The sequence below is a fragment of the Salvia splendens genome, unplaced genomic scaffold (genome assembly GCF_004379255.2).
Source record: "Salvia splendens isolate huo1 unplaced genomic scaffold, SspV2 ctg182, whole genome shotgun sequence".
Lineage (NCBI taxonomy): Eukaryota > Viridiplantae > Streptophyta > Magnoliopsida > Lamiales > Lamiaceae > Salvia > Salvia splendens.
Window position 1 is genome coordinate 851 of NW_024598821.1, and position 19,206 is coordinate 20,056.

General features: G+C 34.7%; 6 protein-coding genes and 2 pseudogenes across 6 annotated transcripts; all 8 read left to right on the top strand.

Moving 5' to 3' along the window:
- Positions 1–929: 929 nt before the first annotated feature.
- LOC121789239 lies at positions 930–2,510 on the top strand. Its single transcript, XM_042187744.1, has 4 exons — positions 930–1,052; positions 1,587–1,688; positions 2,173–2,380; positions 2,506–2,510. The coding sequence occupies exons 1-4, from the start codon at positions 957–959 to the stop codon at positions 2,508–2,510; spliced, it is 411 nt and encodes a 136-aa protein (XP_042043678.1). The 5' UTR covers positions 930–956.
- A 25-nt stretch (positions 2,511–2,535) lies between these two features.
- On the top strand, positions 2,536–3,661 carry LOC121789240. Its single transcript, XM_042187745.1, has 3 exons — positions 2,536–2,593; positions 3,143–3,250; positions 3,449–3,661. Exons 1-3 carry the CDS (start codon positions 2,549–2,551, stop codon positions 3,659–3,661), a joined length of 366 nt encoding a protein of 121 aa, XP_042043679.1. The 5' UTR covers positions 2,536–2,548.
- A 737-nt stretch (positions 3,662–4,398) lies between these two features.
- On the top strand, positions 4,399–5,985 carry LOC121789235 (pre-rRNA-processing protein TSR2-like). The gene is made up of 4 exons (XM_042187739.1): positions 4,399–4,604; positions 4,730–4,818; positions 5,368–5,475; positions 5,674–5,985. Exons 1-4 carry the CDS (start codon positions 4,424–4,426, stop codon positions 5,884–5,886), a joined length of 591 nt encoding a protein of 196 aa, XP_042043673.1. The 5' UTR covers positions 4,399–4,423; the 3' UTR covers positions 5,887–5,985.
- A 654-nt stretch (positions 5,986–6,639) lies between these two features.
- LOC121789237 (pre-rRNA-processing protein TSR2-like) lies at positions 6,640–8,201 on the top strand. The gene is made up of 4 exons (XM_042187742.1): positions 6,640–6,828; positions 6,954–7,042; positions 7,592–7,699; positions 7,898–8,201. Exons 1-4 carry the CDS (start codon positions 6,648–6,650, stop codon positions 8,108–8,110), a joined length of 591 nt encoding a protein of 196 aa, XP_042043676.1. The 5' UTR covers positions 6,640–6,647; the 3' UTR covers positions 8,111–8,201.
- Positions 8,202–8,915: 714 nt separating this feature from the next.
- Positions 8,916–10,269, top strand: LOC121789238 (pre-rRNA-processing protein TSR2-like). Its single transcript, XM_042187743.1, has 4 exons — positions 8,916–9,056; positions 9,182–9,270; positions 9,819–9,926; positions 10,134–10,269. Exons 1-4 carry the CDS (start codon positions 8,933–8,935, stop codon positions 10,137–10,139), a joined length of 327 nt encoding a protein of 108 aa, XP_042043677.1. The 5' UTR covers positions 8,916–8,932; the 3' UTR covers positions 10,140–10,269.
- Positions 10,270–11,101: 832 nt separating this feature from the next.
- LOC121789241 lies at positions 11,102–12,471 on the top strand (annotated as a pseudogene).
- Positions 12,472–13,304: 833 nt separating this feature from the next.
- Positions 13,305–14,849, top strand: LOC121789236 (pre-rRNA-processing protein TSR2-like). The gene is made up of 4 exons (XM_042187741.1): positions 13,305–13,510; positions 13,636–13,726; positions 14,274–14,379; positions 14,578–14,849. The coding sequence occupies exons 1-4, from the start codon at positions 13,330–13,332 to the stop codon at positions 14,788–14,790; spliced, it is 591 nt and encodes a 196-aa protein (XP_042043675.1). The 5' UTR covers positions 13,305–13,329; the 3' UTR covers positions 14,791–14,849.
- Positions 14,850–15,552: 703 nt separating this feature from the next.
- On the top strand, positions 15,553–18,999 carry LOC121789242 (annotated as a pseudogene).
- Positions 19,000–19,206: the final 207 nt, after the last annotated feature.

Below are 19,206 nucleotides of genomic sequence, written 5' to 3' on the forward strand. Positions count from 1 at the left end.
TTCATAAATACTACATTTAAATCAAAAGAATTCGTATTCACCAAATAAATATATTTTTTTAATTGTTCCTACGTATTTATATCAATAACATGTTTCACTTAAAATAACGATAAAATTTTATGCATCTTATTTGTTTTGAATAATATGACAATTTACACTACTCTTTATATTATACGAATCCATACAAACTTTGTAAGTTTATACTCATTTTAGATATTTATAAATTCATCTAATTTCATAAGTTATTCTACAAAGTTGGTATTATTATTTAATTAATTGGAGACTAATTAAATATTTTAAATTGAATACTAATTAAAATATTAAAATATACTTTAGTAAATATTTTAACCAAGTAAATATAAGATGAAACTTAAAATGATTAAATATTTGCATTGTCGTTTAGCTTGCGAGTTACTTCTAAGAAGAAGCATTGCAATAATGAATTTTAATTCAAATAAAAGGTAAATTAAACTCTTAGCACAACTCCAATTTTAACCTAAATTGAAGGAAAATTAATATATAAATACAATTGCATAATCAAAAAAATTTATTTAGAAAAAACATATTATATAAAATTTAATATATAGTAAATAAAACCAAACTTTTAAGACGTAATATTATAGTCATAACACCCAATTTAAAACTCTTCTCAATTAAAACATAAAAGTATAAGCATGTCAACTATTTTGTTATTGGGATTGAATTGTGATCAAATATGAAATTGGTTTCTCAAATTAAAGATTGCCAAATTACAAAATTTGAACTTGAGCTAATATTTTATACAGTTATTATAAATACATAGACTAAAAAACACAAAAATATCGAACTTGGGCTATTTTTCAAAATATTTTGTATGCAAAATTAAGAGATAAAAGGTTAGTTTGTTACGGGCCTAAAGAAAGGCTAATTTCTTACAAACTGGGCTATCATTAAACCAATGCCCATTAAGGTTTCATATGTCATACTACTATTCTGTGGTACATATAAGCTCCCCAAAATTAGGGTTTTTTGCTCACTCTTCTTCGCCTGCATCCGCCATCCTGCCCAAAAAGGTACTCTCCATTGAATCAATCTACTGTTTTTCATGTATTGCATCGATTGAGCTGAAATCTGTTGGTGTCTTCTTCTGATTCACGTTATTTAATTTTTCTGTTCCGTTTTGTTGTTCTTAAATTTGGTTTGCAGCTGCCATCTATATGAAAAAGTTTTATGTATACGTTTTGATCTTGCTAGTATTGTTTACGGTGTGATTTGAGCTTGATTCAAGCGTGATAAGCTGGATTTATGTTGAAAGCTCTTGATTTTGTTGTAAAGGGTAACAGACTTGCAGCTATCAGTTAAAAGTTTCTGATTATGTTAAAAAAAGAAAAGAAATTAAGTTAGTGTAAGCTATCCAGGCTGTGCCGCTTCGCCGCGCTTCCCTCTTTCTCATTCTTCTCTCCTTTCTCTCTCATTATCATGCCACAGCCGCTGCTGTCGTCCGCCGCCGCTCCGGCGATGATTGGGGGTCTGCATAGCCGCCTCGATGCACTCTTTCTCCTTCCTCTTTCTTCTTCTCACCCTTCTCTTTACGTTTCATTTTGCAGATTCAATGTTGCTTTATAATTGTTCCAAATCTTACTTGGGAAGCTATCATTTTATTGGACCAATTTTCCTCCAATGTTGCCATTCTTTATATGACCAAAAGGGTAAACAAAATAGCTTTGCATTTTCCCGCCAAAAGGGCAAATAAGTCTTTTCATTAAACTGACACTTTAGATTTAGTCTAATAATGTAAATTTTTAGTCTAATAATGTATATTTCCAGTCTAATAATGTACCGCGGCTAATAATGTAGATTTTTAGTATAATAATGTAGCTTATCATAACCATTCAATTTAAGGATCCAAAGACTGTGATTTGTGACTAAGATGATGTAAGGACCCTAACGCACCCCTAATGATATATACGTAGTAGGGGTATTTTTTAAAAATTTATTGTTTGTTCATAAAATCATAAAAAAGTTAGATAAGGATGAATATATTTTCTTTCCTGAACTTATACATCATTAAAATTTATTTTGGGCCTTTGAATATCGTGTAAGAGCACACACTAAATAAAACAAAAAGGGCATCCCTAAATACGATCAACTTCTTCAATCTCTGAATTTTGTTTTTCTGTGTCAATTTCAAAGAAGAAGAAAAAAGGGCAAATTCGAAGGATGAACAACCACCGTATGACTCCGGAGGCAGCGGCGCAATTCGGTGATGGAATTCAGATGGTTCTTTCTCGGCGAGCTGCACTGCGGATGGCCATCGAAAACGGGTGGGGTGGCCGCGACTCTCTCCAGAAATCGCAGCAGCTCGGCCACAACCTCTTCAATTTCCTCACTCAATCGAAAGGTATTTCTCACTTGAACTGATACTGGTTAATTAATATCTATTCATATGCTAAAACAGAGTGTTATTGAGATGGTATAAAAACCTAAGTTTGTTTTAGTAATTGTTGGATTTTATTTGTTGTGCAGATTAAGTGTATATTGATGATGTAGAGATATACTTTATGAATTCATGGACTCTCTCAATACTGAGATTCAGGATGGCAGTGTTGAGGAGGTATATCATCTTCATCTATTTGCCCTAATTTTGGCTCCTACTAATTACTTCATGTCCATTCATATGTGAAGGCTTAATAACTTCTATTGCTCGAACCTGAATCAAATGCTAGGTGTGTAGGATGGAAATTAAAGAGTAAAGCAAAAATTCTCTACTCAAATCTTGTAATTAAGGGGAAAATTACTAGAAAATATGAAGGGAACTGGGATTTCCATCTATCTGATACTTCTCTGTATTATCTCATTGCACTTAACCATATGAGTTTAAGATAGTCATATTATATGCAACGAGCCAATATTCAAAATGGAAGCAGGTACTTGCCCTGTGAAGCTAGTTCGACATAAAAACTCCTAAATTCCAATCATGCACAATTTATACTCTGAATAATGAATAATGATTACCCAAGGTGGTTGTAAACAATAGATATCGATATCACCTACTTGATTGAGTTGTTTCATGGTCGATGATAAAGGATAATTAGAATACAATCATGCATACTTATCAATCACCATATTCCAATTTTTTATCTTTGAATTTTTTTTTGCGTAGGTTGCAGAAAAGTTTATGGTAATGCGTGAAGAATGTTTAGAAGGTCAGTTTGATTCGATAAAGAAGCTGCGAGAAACAAATGTTCCAAGTGTTTCGTATACCAGACAGGTAAGGCTGCTGCCACTTATCTCCTAAGTTTCTGTGTAACTGTGTTAACGGGAGAAGTTTTAGTATTATGACTTGCGTGGTTAGCCATATCCATATTAATTATGTTATAGGATTGATGAATAGCATTCGGTAACTTCTATTCATGTTACTCACATCAGTAACTTCAATTTTCCTCTCTTTCGATTTCTATTTTGTCAGCCCAACAGCGATGACGAGGAAGACAGTGATGAAGATGATGCAATTATAGAGAACAATATGTCAGCAATGGAAGTTGATGCTCCACAACCACAGCGCCAATTGGATCACAATCTGACTGATATTGTGGCTGATGAAAGTAGCACGAAAGATACTCCTCAAGTTGTGGATGAATGGACTGTTGTTTCAAAAAAGAGTAAAGGGAGAATGAATTGATGGATTGATTACATTAGCTCGAGCCACTTTAGGTACGAATATTTGAGTATATGTAAAGACAACATTTTTGTTTGTATTCTTCTTAAGTTTTGTTGAGTGTTTCGGGATGTTTTTTGTTCAAATCCTCTAAAGTTATCTTATGTGTCAAGATATTTTTTGTTCAAGTCGTTTTGTTCCTACTTTGCTGCAAGTAACTAGAGAACGCACATACTGATGCTAATTGTGGATGTCTTATATTTTTCATCATTTTCAAACGAGTTTCTCTTATGATTGAAAAGTATTAGTCCATGAAAGAGCTATTTTGAAGTTTAATGGGAAGACAAGAAATGTAGTACTTATGTAGCATTTTAGTCTAATAATGTATATTTCCAGTCTAATAATGTACCGCGGCTAATAATGTAGATTTTTAGTATAATAATGTAGCTTATCACAACCATTCAATTTAAGGATCCAAAGACTGTGATTTGTGACTAAGATGATGTAGGACCCCAACACACCCCTAATGATATATACGTAGTAGGAGTATTTTTAAAAATTTATTGTTTGTTCATAAAATCATGAAAAAGTTAGATAAGGATGATGTATTTTCTTTCCGGAACTTATACATCATTAAAATTTATTTTGGGCCTTTGAATATCGTGTAAGAGCCCACACTAAATAAAACAAAAAGGGCAGCCTAAATACGATCAACTTCTTCAATCTCTGAATTTTCTTTTTCCGTGTTAAGTTTCAAAGAAGAAGAAAAAAAGGCAAATTCGAAGGATGAACAACCACCGTATGACTCCGGAGGCAGCGGCGCAATTCGGTGATGGAATTCAGATGGTTCTTTCTCGGTGGGCTGCACTGCGGATGGCCATCGAAAACGGGTGGGGTGGCCGCGACTCTCTCCAGAAATCGCAGCAGCTCGGCCACAACCTCTTCAATTTCCTCACTCAATCGAAAGGTATTTCTCACTTGAACTGATACTGGTTAATTAATATCTATTCATATGTTAAAACAGAGTGTTATTGAGATGGTATAAAAACCTAAGTTTGTTTTAGTAATTGTTGGATTTTATTTGATGTGCAAATCAAGTGTATATTGATGATGTAGAGGATATACTTTATGAATTCATGGACTCTCTCAATACTGAGATTCAGGACGGCAGTGTAGAGGAGGTATATCATCTTCATCTATTTGCCCTAATTTTGGCTCCTACTAATTACTTCATGTCCATTCATATGTGAAGGCTTAATAACTTCTATTGCTCGAACCTGAATCAAATGCTAGGTGTGTAGGATGGAAATTAAAGAGTAAAGCAAAAAATCTCTACTCAAATCTTGTAATTAAGGGGAAAATTACTAGAAAATATGAAGGGAACTGGGATTTCCATCTATCTGATACTTCTCTGTATTCTCTCATTGCACTTAACCATATGAGCTTAAGATAGTCATATTATATGCAACGAGCCAATATTCAAAATGGAAGCATGTACTTGCCTTGTGAAGCTAGTTCGACATAAAAACTCCTAAATTCCAATCATGCACAATTTATACTCTGAATAATGAATAATGATTACCCAAGGTGGTTGTAAACAATAGATATCGATATCACCTACTTGATTGAGTTGTTTCATGGTCGATGATAAAGGATAATTAGAATACAATCATGCATACTTATCAATCACCATATTCCAATTTTTTATCTTTGAATTTTTTTTTGCGTAGGTTGCAGAAAAGTTTATGGTAATGCGTGAAGAATGTTTAGAAGGTCAGTTTGATTCGATAAAGAAGCTGCGAGAAACAAATGTTCCAAGTGTTTCGTATACCAGACAGGTAAGGCTGCTGCCACTTATCTCCTAAGTTTCTGTGTAACTGTGTTAACGGGAGAAGTTTTAGTATTATGACTTGCGTGGTTAGCCATATCCATATTAATTATGTTATAGGATTGATGAATAGCATTCGGTAACTTCTATTCATGTTACTCACATCAGTAACTTCAATTTTCCTCTCTTTCGATTTCTATTTTGTCAGCCCAACAGCGATGACGAGGAAGACAGTGATGAAGATGATGCAATTATAGAGAACAATATGTCAGCAATGGAAGTTGATGCTCCACAACCACAGCGCCAATTGGATCACAATCTGACTGATATTGTGGCTGATGAAAGTAGCACGAAAGATACTCCTCAAGTTGTGGATGAATGGACTGTTGTTTCAAAAAAGAGTAAAGGGAGAAAGAATTGATGGATTGATTACATTAGCTCGAGCCACTTTAGGTACGAATATTTGAGTATATGTAAAGACAACATTTTTGTTTGTATTCTTCTTAAGTTTTGTTGAGTGTTTCGGGATGTTTTTTGTTCAAATCCTCTAAAGTTATCTTATGTTTCAAGATATTTTTTGTTCAAGTCGTTTTGTTCCTACTTTGCTGCAAGTAACTAGAGAACGCACATACTGATGCTAATTGTGGATGTCTTATATTTTTCATCATTTTCAAACGAGTTTCTCTTATGATTGAAAAGTATTAGTCCATGAAAGAGCTATTTTGAAGTTTAATGGGAAGACAAGAAATGTAGTACTTATGTAGCATTTTAGTCTAATAATGTATATTTCCAGTCTAATAATGTACCGCGGCTAATAATGTAGATTTTTAGTATAATAATGTAGCTTATCACAACCATTCAATTTAAGGATCCAAAGACTGTGATTTGTGACTAAGATGATGTAAGGACCCCAACACACCCCTAATGATATATACGTAGTAGGGGTATTTTTAAAAATTTATTGTTTGTTCATAAAATCATGAAAAAGTTAGATAAGGATGAATGTATTTTCTTTCCGGAACTTATACATCATTAAATTTATTTTGGGCCTTTGAATATCGTGTAAGAGCCCACACTAAATAAAACAAAAAGGGCAGCCCTAAATACGATCAACTTCTTCAATCTCTGAATTTTCTTTTTCCGTGTAATTTCAAAGAAGAAGAAAAAAGGCAAATTCGAAGGATGAACAACCACCGTATGACTCCGGAGGCAGCGGCGCAATTCGGTGATGGAATTCAGATGGTTCTTTCTCGGTGGGCTGCACTGCGGATGGCCATCGAAAACGGGTGGGGTGGCCGCGACTCTCTCCAGAAATCGCAGCAGCTCGGCCACAACCTCTTCAATTTCCTCACTCAATCGAAAGGTATTTCTCACTTGAACTGATACTGGTTAATTAATATCTATTCATATGTTAAAACAGAGTGTTATTGAGATGGTATAAAAACCTAAGTTTGTTTTAGTAATTGTTGGATTTTATTTGATGTGCAAATCAAGTGTATATTGATGATGTAGAGGATATACTTTATGAATTCATGGACTCTCTCAATACTGAGATTCAGGACGGCAGTGTAGAGGAGGTATATCATCTTCATCTATTTGCCCTAATTTTGGCTCCTACTAATTACTTCATGTCCATTCATATGTGAAGGCTTAATAACTTCTATTGCTCGAACCTGAATCAAATGCTAGGTGTGTAGGATGGAAATTAAAGAGTAAAGCAAAAAATCTCTACTCAAATCTTGTAATTAAGGGGAAAATTACTAGAAAATATGAAGGGAACTGGGATTTCCATCTATCTGATACTTCTCTGTATTCTCTCATTGCACTTAACCATATGAGCTTAAGATAGTCATATTATATGCAACGAGCCAATATTCAAAATGGAAGCATGTACTTGCCTTGTGAAGCTAGTTCGACATAAAAACTCCTAAATTCCAATCATGCACAATTTATACTCTGAATAATGAATAATGATTACCCAAGGTGGTTGTAAACAATAGATATCGATATCACCTACTTGATTGAGTTGTTTCATGGTCGATGACAAAGGATAATTAGAATACAATCATGCATACTTATCAATCACCATATTCCAATTTTTTATCTTTGAATTTTTTTTTGCGTAGGTTGCAGAAAAGTTTATGGTAATGCGTGAAGAATGTTTAGAAGGTCAGTTTGATTTGATAAAGAAGCTGCGAGAAACAAATGTTCCAAGTGTTTCGTATACCAGACAGGTAAGGCTGCTGCCACTTATCTCCTAAGTTTCTGTGTAACTGTGTTAACGGGAGAAGTTTTAGTATTATGACTTGCGTGGTTAGCCATATCCATATTAATTATGTTATAGGATTGATGAATAGCATTCGGTAACTTCTATTCATGTTACTCACATCAGTAACTTCAATTTTCCTCTCTTTCGATTTCTATTTTGTCAGCCCAACAACGATGACGAGGAAGACAGTGATGAAGATGATGCAATTATAGAGAACAATATGTCAGCAATGGAAGTTGATGCTCCACAACCACAGCGCCAATTGGATCACAATCTGACTGATATTGTGGCTGATGAAAGTAGCACGAAAGATACCCCTCAAGTTGTGGATGATTGGACTGTTGTTTCAAAAAAGAGTAAAGGGAGAAAGAATTGATGGATTGATTACATTAGCTCGAGCCACTTTAGGTACGAATATTTGAGTATATGTAAAGACAACATTTTTGTTTGTATTCTTCTTAAGTTTTGTTGAGTGTTTCGGGATGTTTTTGTTCAAATCCTCTAAAGTTATCTTATGTTTCAGGATATTTTTTGTTCAAGTCGTTTTGTTCCTACTTTGCTGCAAGTAACTAGAGAACGCACATACTGATGCTAATTGTGGATGTCTTATATTTTTCATCATTTTCAAACGAGTTTCTCTTATGATTGAAAAGTATTAGTCCATGAAAGAGCTATTTTGAAGTTTAATGGGAAGACAAGAAATGTAGTACTTATGTAGCATTTTAGTCTAATAATGTATATTTCCAGTCTAACAATGTACCGCGGCTAATAATGTAGATTTTTAGTATAATAATGTAGCTTATCACAACCATTCAATTTAAGGATCCAAAGACTGTGATTTGTGACTAAGATGATGTAAGGACCCCAACACACCCCTAATGATATATACGTAGTAGGGGTATTTTTAAAAAATTTATTGTTTGTTCATAAAATCATGAAAAAGTTAGATAAGTTTGAATGTATTTTCTTTCCGGAACTTATACATCATTAATATTTATTTTGGGCCTTTGAATATCGTGTAAGAGCCCACACTAAATAAAACAAAAAGGGCAGCCCTAAATACGATCAACTTCTTCAATCTCTGAATTTTCTTTTTCCGTGTTAATTTCAAAGAAGAAGAAAAAAAGGCAAATTCGAAGGATGAACAACCACCGTATGACTCCGGAGGCAGCGAACGCAATTCGGTGATGGAATTCAGATGGTTCTTTCTCGGTGGGCTGCACTGCGGATGGCCATCGAAAACGGGTGGGGTGGCCGCGACTCTCTCCAGAAATCGCAGCAGCTCGGCCACAACCTCTTCAATTTCCTCACTCAATCGAAAGGTATTTCTCACTTGAACTGATACTGGTTAATTAATATCTATTCATATGTTAAAACAGAGTGTTATTGAGATGGTATAAAAACCTAAGTTTGTTTTAGTAATTGTTGGATTTTATTTGATGTGCAGATCAAGTGTATATTGATGATGTAGAGGATATACTTTATGAATTCATGGACTCTCTCAATACTGAGATTCAGGACGGCAGTGTAGAGGAGGTATATCATCTTCATCTATTTGCCCTAATTTTGGCTCCTACTATTACTTCATGTCCATTCATATGTGAAGGCTTAATAACTTCTATTGCTCGAACCTGAATCTAATGCTAGGTGTGTAGGATGGAAATTAAAGAGTAAAGCAAAAAATCTCTACTCAAATCTTGTAATTAAGGGGAAAATTACTAGAAAATATGAAGGGAACTGGGATTTCCATCTATCTGATACTTCTCTGTATTCTCTCATTGCACTTAACCATATGAGCTTAAGATAGTCATATTATATGCAACGAGCCAATATTCAAAATGGAAGCATGTACTTGCCTTGTGAAGCTAGTTCGACATAAAAACTCCTAAATTCTAATCATGCACAATTTATACTCTGAATAATGAATAATGATTACCCAAGGTGGTTGTAAACAATAGATATCGATATCACCTACTTGATTGAGTTGTTTCATGGTCGATGATAAAGGATAATTAGAATACAATCATGCATACTTATCAATCACCATATTCCAATTTTTTATCTTTGAATTTTTTTTTGCGTAGGTTGCAGAAAAGTTTATGGTAATGCGTGAAGAATGTTTAGAAGGTCAGTTTGATTCGATAAAGAAGCTGCGAGAAACAAATGTTCCAAGTGTTTCGTATACCAGACAGGTAAGGCTGCTGCCACTTATCTCCTAAGTTTCTGTGTAACTGTGTTAACGGGAGAAGTTTTAGTATTATGACTTGCGTGGTTAGCCATATCCATATTAATTATGTTATAGGATTGATGAATAGCATTCGGTAACTTCTATTCATGTTACTCACATCAGTAACTTCAATTTTCCTCTCTTTCGATTTCTATTTTGTCAGCCCAACAAGCGATGACGAGGAAGACAGTGATGAAGATGATGCAATTATAGAGAACAATATGTCAGCAATGGAAGTTGATGCTCCACAACCACAGCGCCAATTGGATCACAATCTGACTGATATTGTGGCTGATGAAAGTAGCACGAAAGATACTCCTCAAGTTGTGGATGATGGACTGTTGTTTCAAAAAAGAGTAAAGGGAGAAAGAAGTGATGGATTGATTACATTAGCTCGAGCCACTTTAGGTACGAATATTTGAGTATATGTAAAGACAACATTTTTGTTTGTATTCTTCTTAAGTTTTGTTGAGTGTTTCGGGATGTTTTTGTTCAAATCCTCTAAAGTTATCTTATGTGTCAAGATATTTTTTGTTCAAGTCGTTTTGTTCCTACTTTGCTGCAAGTAACTAGAGAACGCACATACTGATGCTAATTGTGGATGTCTTATATTTTTCATCATTTTCAAACGAGTTTCTCTTATGATTGAAAAGTATTAGTCCATGAAAGAGCTATTTTGAAGTTTAATGGGAAGACAAGAAATGTAGTACTTATGTAGCATTTTAGTCTAATAATGTATATTTCCAGTGTAATAATGTACCGCGGCTAATAATGTAGATTTTTAGTATAATAATGTAGCTTATCACAACCATTCAATTTAAGGATCCAAAGACTGTGATTTGTGACTAATATGATGTAAGGACCCCCAACACACCCCTAATGATATATACGTAGTAGGGGTATTTTTAAAAATTTATTGTTTGTTCATAAAATCATGAAAAAGTTAGATAAGGATGAATGTATTTTCTTTCCAGAACTTATACATCATTAAAATTTATTTTGGGCCTTTGAATATCGTGTAAGAGCCCACACTAAATAAAACAAAAAGGGCAGCCCTAAATACGATCAACTTCTTCAATCTCTGAATTTTCTTTTTCCGTGTTAATTTCAAAGAAGAAGAAAAAAAGGCAAATTCGAAGGATGAACAACCACCGTATGACTCCGGAGGCAGCGGCGCAATTCGGTGATGGAATTCAGATGGTTCTTTCTCGGTGGGCTGCACTGTGGATGGCCATCGAAAACGGGTGGAGTGGCCGTGACTCTCTCTAGAAATCGCAGCAGCTCGGCCACAACCTCTTCAATTTCCTCACTCAATCGAAAGGTATTTCTCACTTGAACTGATACTGGTTAATTAATATCTATTCATATGTTAAAACAGAGTGTTATTGAGATGGTATAAAAACCTAAGTTTTTTTTTAGTAATTGTTGGATTTTATTTGATGTGCAGATCAAGTGTATATTGATGATGTAGAGGATATACTTTATGAATTCCTGGACTCTCTCAATACTGAGATTCAGGACGGCAGTGTAGAGGAGGTATATCATCTTCATCTATTTGCCCTAATTTTGGCTCCTACTAATTACTTCATGTCCATTCATATGTGAAGGCATAATAACTTCTATTGCTCGAACCTGAATCAAATGCTAGGCGTGTAGGATGGAAATTAAAGAGTAAAGCAAAAAATCTCTACTCAAATCTTGTAATTAAGGGGAAAATTACTAGAAAATATGAAGGGAACTGGGATTTCCATCTATCTGATTCTTCTCAGTATTCTCTCATTGCACTTAACCATATGAGCTTAGGATAGTCATATTATATGCAACGAGCCAATATTCAAAATGGAAGCATGTACTTGCCTTGTGAAGCTAGTTCGATATAAAAACTCCTAAATTCCAATCATGCACAATTTATACTCTGAATAATGAATAATGATTACCCAAGGTGGTTGTAAACAATAGATATCGATATCACCTACTTGATTGAGTTGTTTCATGGTCGATGATAAAGGATAATTAGAATACAATCATGCATACTTATCAATCACCATATTCCAATTTTTTATCTTTGAATTTTTTTTGCGTAGGTTGCAGAAAAGTTTATGGTAATGCGTGAAGAATGTTTAGAAGGTCAGTTTGATTCGATAAAGAAGCTGCGAGAAACAAATGTTCCAAGTGTTTCGTATACCAGACAGGTAAGGCTGCTGCCACTTATCTCCTAAGTTTCTGTGTAACTGTGTTAACGGGAGAAGTTTTAGTATTATGACTTGCGTGGTTAGCCATATCCATATTAATTATGTTATAGGATTGATGAATAGCATTCGGTAACTTCTATTCATGTTACTCACATCAGTAACTTCAATTTTCCTCTCTTTCGATTTCTATTTTGTCAGCCCAACAGCGATGACGAGGAAGACAGTGATGAAGATGATGCAATTATAGAGAACAATATGTCAGCAATGGAAGTTGATGCTGCCACAACCACAGCGCCAATTGGATCACAATCTGACTGATATTGTGGCTGATGAAAGTAGCACGAAAGATACTCCTCAAGTTGTGGATGATGGACTGTTGTTTCAAAAAAGAGTAAAGGGAGAAAGAATTGATGGATTGATTACATTAGCTCGAGCCACTTTAGGTACGAATATTTGAGTATATGTAAAGACAACATTTTTGTTTGTATTCTTCTTAAGTTTTGTTGAGTGTTTCGGGATGTTTTTTGTTCAAATCCTCTAAAGTTATCTTATGTGTCAAGATATTTTTTGTTCAAGTCGTTTTGTTCCTACTTTGCTGCAAGTAACTAGAGAACGCACATACTGATGCTAATTGTGGATGTCTTATATTTTTCATCATTTTCAAACGAGTTTCTCTTATGATTGAAAAGTATTAGTCCATGAAAGAGCTATTTTGAAGTTTAATGGGAAGACAAGAAATGTAGTACTTATGTAGCATTTTAGTCTAATAATGTATATTTCCAGTCTAATAATGTACCCGCGGCTAATAATGTAGATTTTTAGTATAATAATGTAGCTTATCACAACCATTCAATTTAAGGATCCAAAGACTGTGATTTGTGACTAAGATGATGTAAGGACCCCAACACACCCCTAATGATATATACGTAGTAGGAGTATTTTTAAAAATTTATTGTTTGTTCATAAAATCATGAAAAAGTTAGATAAGGATGAATGTATTTTCTTTCCGGAACTTATACATCATTAAAATTTATTTTGGGCCTTTGAATATCGTGTAAGAGCCCACACTAAATAAAACAAAAAGGGCAGCCTTAAATACGATCAACTTCTTCAATCTCTGAATTTTCTTTTTCCGTGTTAGTTTCAAAGAAGAAGAAAAAAAGGCAAATTCGAAGGATGAACAACCACCGTATGACTCCGGAGGCAGCGGCGCAATTCGGTGATGGAATTCAGATGGTTCTTTCTCGGTGGGCTGCACTGCGGATGGCCATCGAAAACGGGTGGGGTGGCCGCGACTCTCTCCAGAAATCGCAGCAGCTCGGCCACAACCTCTTCAATTTCCTCACTCAATCGAAAGGTATTTCTCACTTGAACTGATACTGGTTAATTAATATCTATTCATATGTTAAAACAGAGTGTTATTGAGATGGTATAAAAACCTAAGTTTGTTTTAGTAATTGTTGGATTTTATTTGATGTGCAGATCAAGTGTATATTGATGATGTAGAGGATATACTTTATGAATTCATGGACTCTCTCAATACTGAGATTCAGGACGGCAGTGTAGAGGAGGTATATCATCTTCATCTATTTGCCCTAATTTTGGCTCCTACTATTACTTCATGTCCATTCATATGTGAAGGCTTAATAACTTCTATTGCTCGAACCTGAATCAAATGCTAGGTGTGTAGGATGGAAATTAAAGAGTAAAGCAAAAAATCTCTACTCAAATCTTGTAATTAAGGGGAAAATTACTAGAAAATATGAAGGGAACTGGGATTTCCATCTATCTGATACTTCTCTGTATTCTCTCATTGCACTTAACCATATGAGCTTAAGATAGTCATATTATATGCAACGAGCCAATATTCAAAATGGAAGCATGTACTTGCCTTGTGAAGCTAGTTCGACATAAAAACTCCTAAATTCCAATCATGCACAATTTATACTCTGAATAATGAATAATGATTACCCAAGGTGGTTGTAAACAATAGATATCGATATCACCTACTTGATTGAGTTGTTTCATGGTCGATGATAAAGGATAATTAGAATACAATCATGCATACTTATCAATCACCATATTCCAATTTTTTATCTTTGAATTTTTTTTTGCGTAGGTTGCAGAAAGTTTATGGTAATGCGTGAAGAATGTTTAGAAGGTCAGTTTGATTCGATAAAGAAGCTGCGAGAAACAAATGTTCCAAGTGTTTCGTATACCAGACAGGTAAGGCTGCTGCCACTTATCTCCTAAGTTTCTGTGTAACTGTGTTAACGGGAGAAGTTTTAGTATTATGACTTGCGTGGTTAGCCATATCCATATTAATTATGTTATAGGATTGATGAATAGCATTCGGTAACTTCTATTCATGTTACTCACATCAGTAACTTCAATTTTCCTCTCTTTCGATTTCTATTTTGTCAGCCCAACAGCGATGACGAGGAAGACAGTGATGAAGATGATGCAATTATAGAGAACAATATGTCAGCAATGGAAGTTGATGCTCCACAACCACAGCGCCAATTGGATCACAATCTGACTGATATTGTGGCTGATGAAAGTAGCACGAAAGATACTCCTCAAGTTGTGGATGGATGGACTGTTGTTTCAAAAAAGAGTAAAGGGAGAAAGAAGTGATGGATTGATTACATTGGCTCGAGCCACTTTAGGTACGAATATTTGAGTATATGTAAAGACAACATTTTTGTTTGTATTCTTCTTAAGTTTGTTGAGTGTTTCAGGATGTTTTTTGTTCAAATCCTCTAAAGTTATCTTATGTTTCAAGGATATTTTTGTTCAAGTCGTTTTGTTCCTACTTTGCTGCAAGTAACTAGAGAACGCACATACTGATGCTAATTGTGGATGTCTTATATTTTTCATCATTTTCAAACGAGTTTCTCTTATGATTGAAAAGTATTAGTCCATGAAAGAGCTATTTGAAGTTTAATGGGAAGACAAGAAATGTAGTACTTATGTAGCATTTTAGTCTAATAATGTATATTTCCAGTCTAATAATGTACCGCGGCTAATAATGTAGATTTTTAGTATAATAATGTAGCTTATCACAACCATTCAATTTAAGGATCCAAAGACTGTGATTTGTGACTAAGATGATGTAAGGACCCCAACACACCCCTAATGATATATACGTAGTAGGGGTATTTTTAAAAATTTATTGTTTGTTCATAAAATCATGAAAAAGTTAGATAAGGATGAATGTATTTTCTTTCTGGAACTTATACATCATTAAAATTTATTTTGGGCCTTTGAATATCGTGTAAGAGCCCACACTAAATAAAACAAAAAGGGCAGCCCTAAATACGAACAACTTCTTCAATCTCTGAATTTTCTTTTTCCTTGTCAATTTCAAAGAAGAAGAAAAAAGGGCAAATTCGAAGGATGAACAACCACCGTATGACTCCGGAGGCAGCAGCGCAATGCGGTGATGGAATTCAGATGGTTCTTTCTCGGTGGGCTACACTGCGGATGGCCATCGAAAACGGGTGGGGTGGTCGCGACTCTCTCCAGAAATCGTAGCTGCTCGGCCACAACCTCTTCAATTTCCTCACTCAATCGAAAGGTATTTCTCACTTGAACTGATACTGGTTAATTAATATCTATTCATATGCTAAAACAGAGTGTTATTGAGATGGTATAAAAACCTAAGTTTGTTTTAGTAATTGTTGGATTTTATTTGTTGTGCAGATCAAGTGTATATTGATGATGTATAGGATATACTTTATGAATTCATGGACTCTCTCAATACATGAGATTCAGGACGGCAGTGTATGAGGAGGTATATCATCTTCATCTATTTGCCCTAATTTTGGCTCCTACTAATTACTTCATGTCCATTCATATGTGAAGGCTTAATAACTTCTATTGCTCGAACCTGAATCCAATGCTAGGTGTGTAGGATGGAAATTAAAGAGTAAAGCAAAAATTCTCTACTCAAATCTTGTAATTAAGGGGAAAATTACTAGAAAATATGAAGGGAACTGGGATTTCCATCTATCTGATACTCTCTCTGTATTCTCTCATTGCACTTAACCATATGAGCTTAAGATAGTCATATTATATGCAACGAGCCAATATTCAAAATGGAAGCATGGTACTTGCCTTGTGAAGCTAGTTCGACATAAAAACTCCTAAATTACAATCATGCACAATTTATACTCTGAATAATGAATAATGATTACCAAGGTGGTTGTAAACAATAGATATCGATATCACCTACTGATTGGTTGTTTCATGGTCGATGATAAAGGATAATTAGAATACAATCATGCATACTTATCAATCACCATATTCCAATTTTTTATCTTTGAATTTTTTTTTTGCGTAGGTTGCAGAAAAGTTTATGGTAATGCGTGAAGAATGTTAGAAGGTCAGTTTGATTCGATAAAGAAGCTGCGAGAAACAAATGTTCAAGTGTTCGTATACCAGACCGGTAAGGCTGCTGCCACTTATCTCCTAAGTTTCTGTGTAACTGTGTTAAAGGGAGAAGTATTTAGTATTATGACTTGCGTGGTTAGCCATAATCCATATTAATTATGTATAGGATTGATGAATAGCATTCGGTAACTTCTATTCATGTTACTCACATCAGTAACTTCAATTTTCCTCTCTTTCGATTTCTATTTTGTCAGCCCAACCAGCGATGACAGGAAGACAGGTGATGAAGATGATGGCAATTATAGAGAACAATATGTCAGCAATGGAAGTTGATGCTCCACAACCACAGCGCCAATTGGATCACAATCTGACTGATATTGTGGCGGATGAAAGTAGCACGAAAGATACCCTCAAGTTGTGGATGATTGGACTGTTGTTTCAAAAAAGAGTAAAGGGAGAAAGAATTGATGGATTGATTACATTAGCTCGAGCCACTTTAGGTACGAATATTTGAGTATATGTAAAGACAACATTTTTGTTTGTATTCTTCTTAAGTTTTGTTGAGTGTTTCAGGATGTTTTTTGTTCAAATCCTCTAAAGTTATCTTATGTTTCAGGATATTTTTGTTCAAGTCGTTTTGTTCCTACTTTGCTGCAAGTAACTAGAGAACGCACATACTGATGCTAATTGTGGATGTCTTATATTTTTCATCATTTTCAAACGAGTTTCTCTTATGATTGAAAAGTATTAGTCCATGAAAGAGCTATTTTGAAGTTTAATGGGAAGACAAGAAATGTAGTACTTATGTAGCATTTTAGTCTAATAATGTATATTTCCAGTCTAATAATGTACCGCGGCTAATAATGTAGATTTTTAGTATAATAATGTAGCTTATCACAACCATCAATTTAAGGATCCAAAGACTGTGATTTGTGACTAAGATGATGTAAGGACCCCAACACACCCTAATGATATATACGTAGTAGGGGTATTTTTAAAAATTTATTGTTTGTTCATAAAATCATGAAAAAGTTAGATAAGGATGAATGTATTTTCTTTCTGGAACTTATACATCATTAAAATTTATTTTTGGGCCTTTGAATATCGTGTAAGAGCCCACACTAAATAAAACAAAAGGGCAGCCCTAAATACGATCAACTTCTTCAATCTCTGAATTTTCTTTTTCCGTGTAATTTCAAAGAAGAAGAAAAAAGGCAAATTCGAAGGATGAACAACCACCGTATGACTCCGGAGGCAGCGGCAACGCAATTCGGTGATGGAATTCAGATGGTTCTTTCTCGGTGGGGGCTGCATGTGGATGGCCATCGAAAACGGGTGGGGTGGCCGCGACTCTCTCCAGAAATCGCAGCAGCTCGGCCACAACCTCTTCAATTTCCTCACTCAATCGAAAGGTATTTCTCTCTTGAACTGATACTGGTTAATTAATATCTATTCATATGTTAAAACAGAGTGTTATTGAGATGGTATAAAAACCTAAGTTTGTTTTAGTAATTGTTGGATTTTATTTGATGTGCAGATCAAGTGTATATTGATGATGTAGAGGATATACTTTATGAATTCATGGACTCTCTCAATACTGAGATTCAGGACGGCAGTGTTGTAGAGGAGGTATATCATCTTCATCTATTTGCCCTAATTTTGGCTCCTACTATTTACTTCATGTCCATTCATATGTGAAGGCTTAATAACTTCTATTGCTCGAACCTGAATCAAATGCTAGTGTGTGTAGGATGGAAATTAAAGAGTTAAAGCAAAAAAATCTCTACTCAAATCTTGTAATTAAGGGGAAAATTACTAGAAAATATGAAGGGAACTGGGATTTCCATCTATCTGATACTTCTCTGTATTCTCTCATTGCACTTAACCATATGAGCTTAAGATAGTCATATTATATGCAACGAGCCAATATTCAAAATGGAAGCAGGTACTTGCCCTGTGAAGCTAGTTCGACATAAAAACTCCTAAATTCCAATCATGCACAATTTATACTCTGAATAATGAATAATGATTACCCAAGGTGGTTGTAAACAATAGATATCGATATCACCTACTTGATTGAGTTGTTTCATGGTCGCTGATAAAGGATAATTAGAATACAATCATCATACTTATCAATCACCATATTCCAATTTTTATCTTTGAATTTTTTTGCGTAGGTTGGCAGAAAAGTTTATGGTAATGCGTGAAGAATGTTTAGAAGGTCAGTTTGATTCGATAAAGAAAGCTGCGAGAAACAAATGTTCCAAGTGTTTCGTATACCAGACAGGTAAGGCTGCTGCCACTTATCTCCTAAGTTTCTGTGTAACTGTGTTAACGGGAGAAGTTTTAGTATTATGACTTGCGTGGTTAGCCATATCCATATTAATTATGTTATAGGATTGATGAATAGCATTCGGTAACTTCTATTCATGTTACTCACATCAGTAACTTCAATTTTCCTCTCTTTCGATTTCTATTTTGTCAACCCAACAGCGATGACGAGGAAGACAGTGATGAAGATGATGTGCAATTATAGAGAACAATATGTCAGCAATGAAGTTGATGCTCCACAACCACAGCGCCAATTGGATCACAATCTGACTGATATGTGGCTGATGAAATTAGCACGAAAGATACTCCTCAAGTTGTGGATGGATG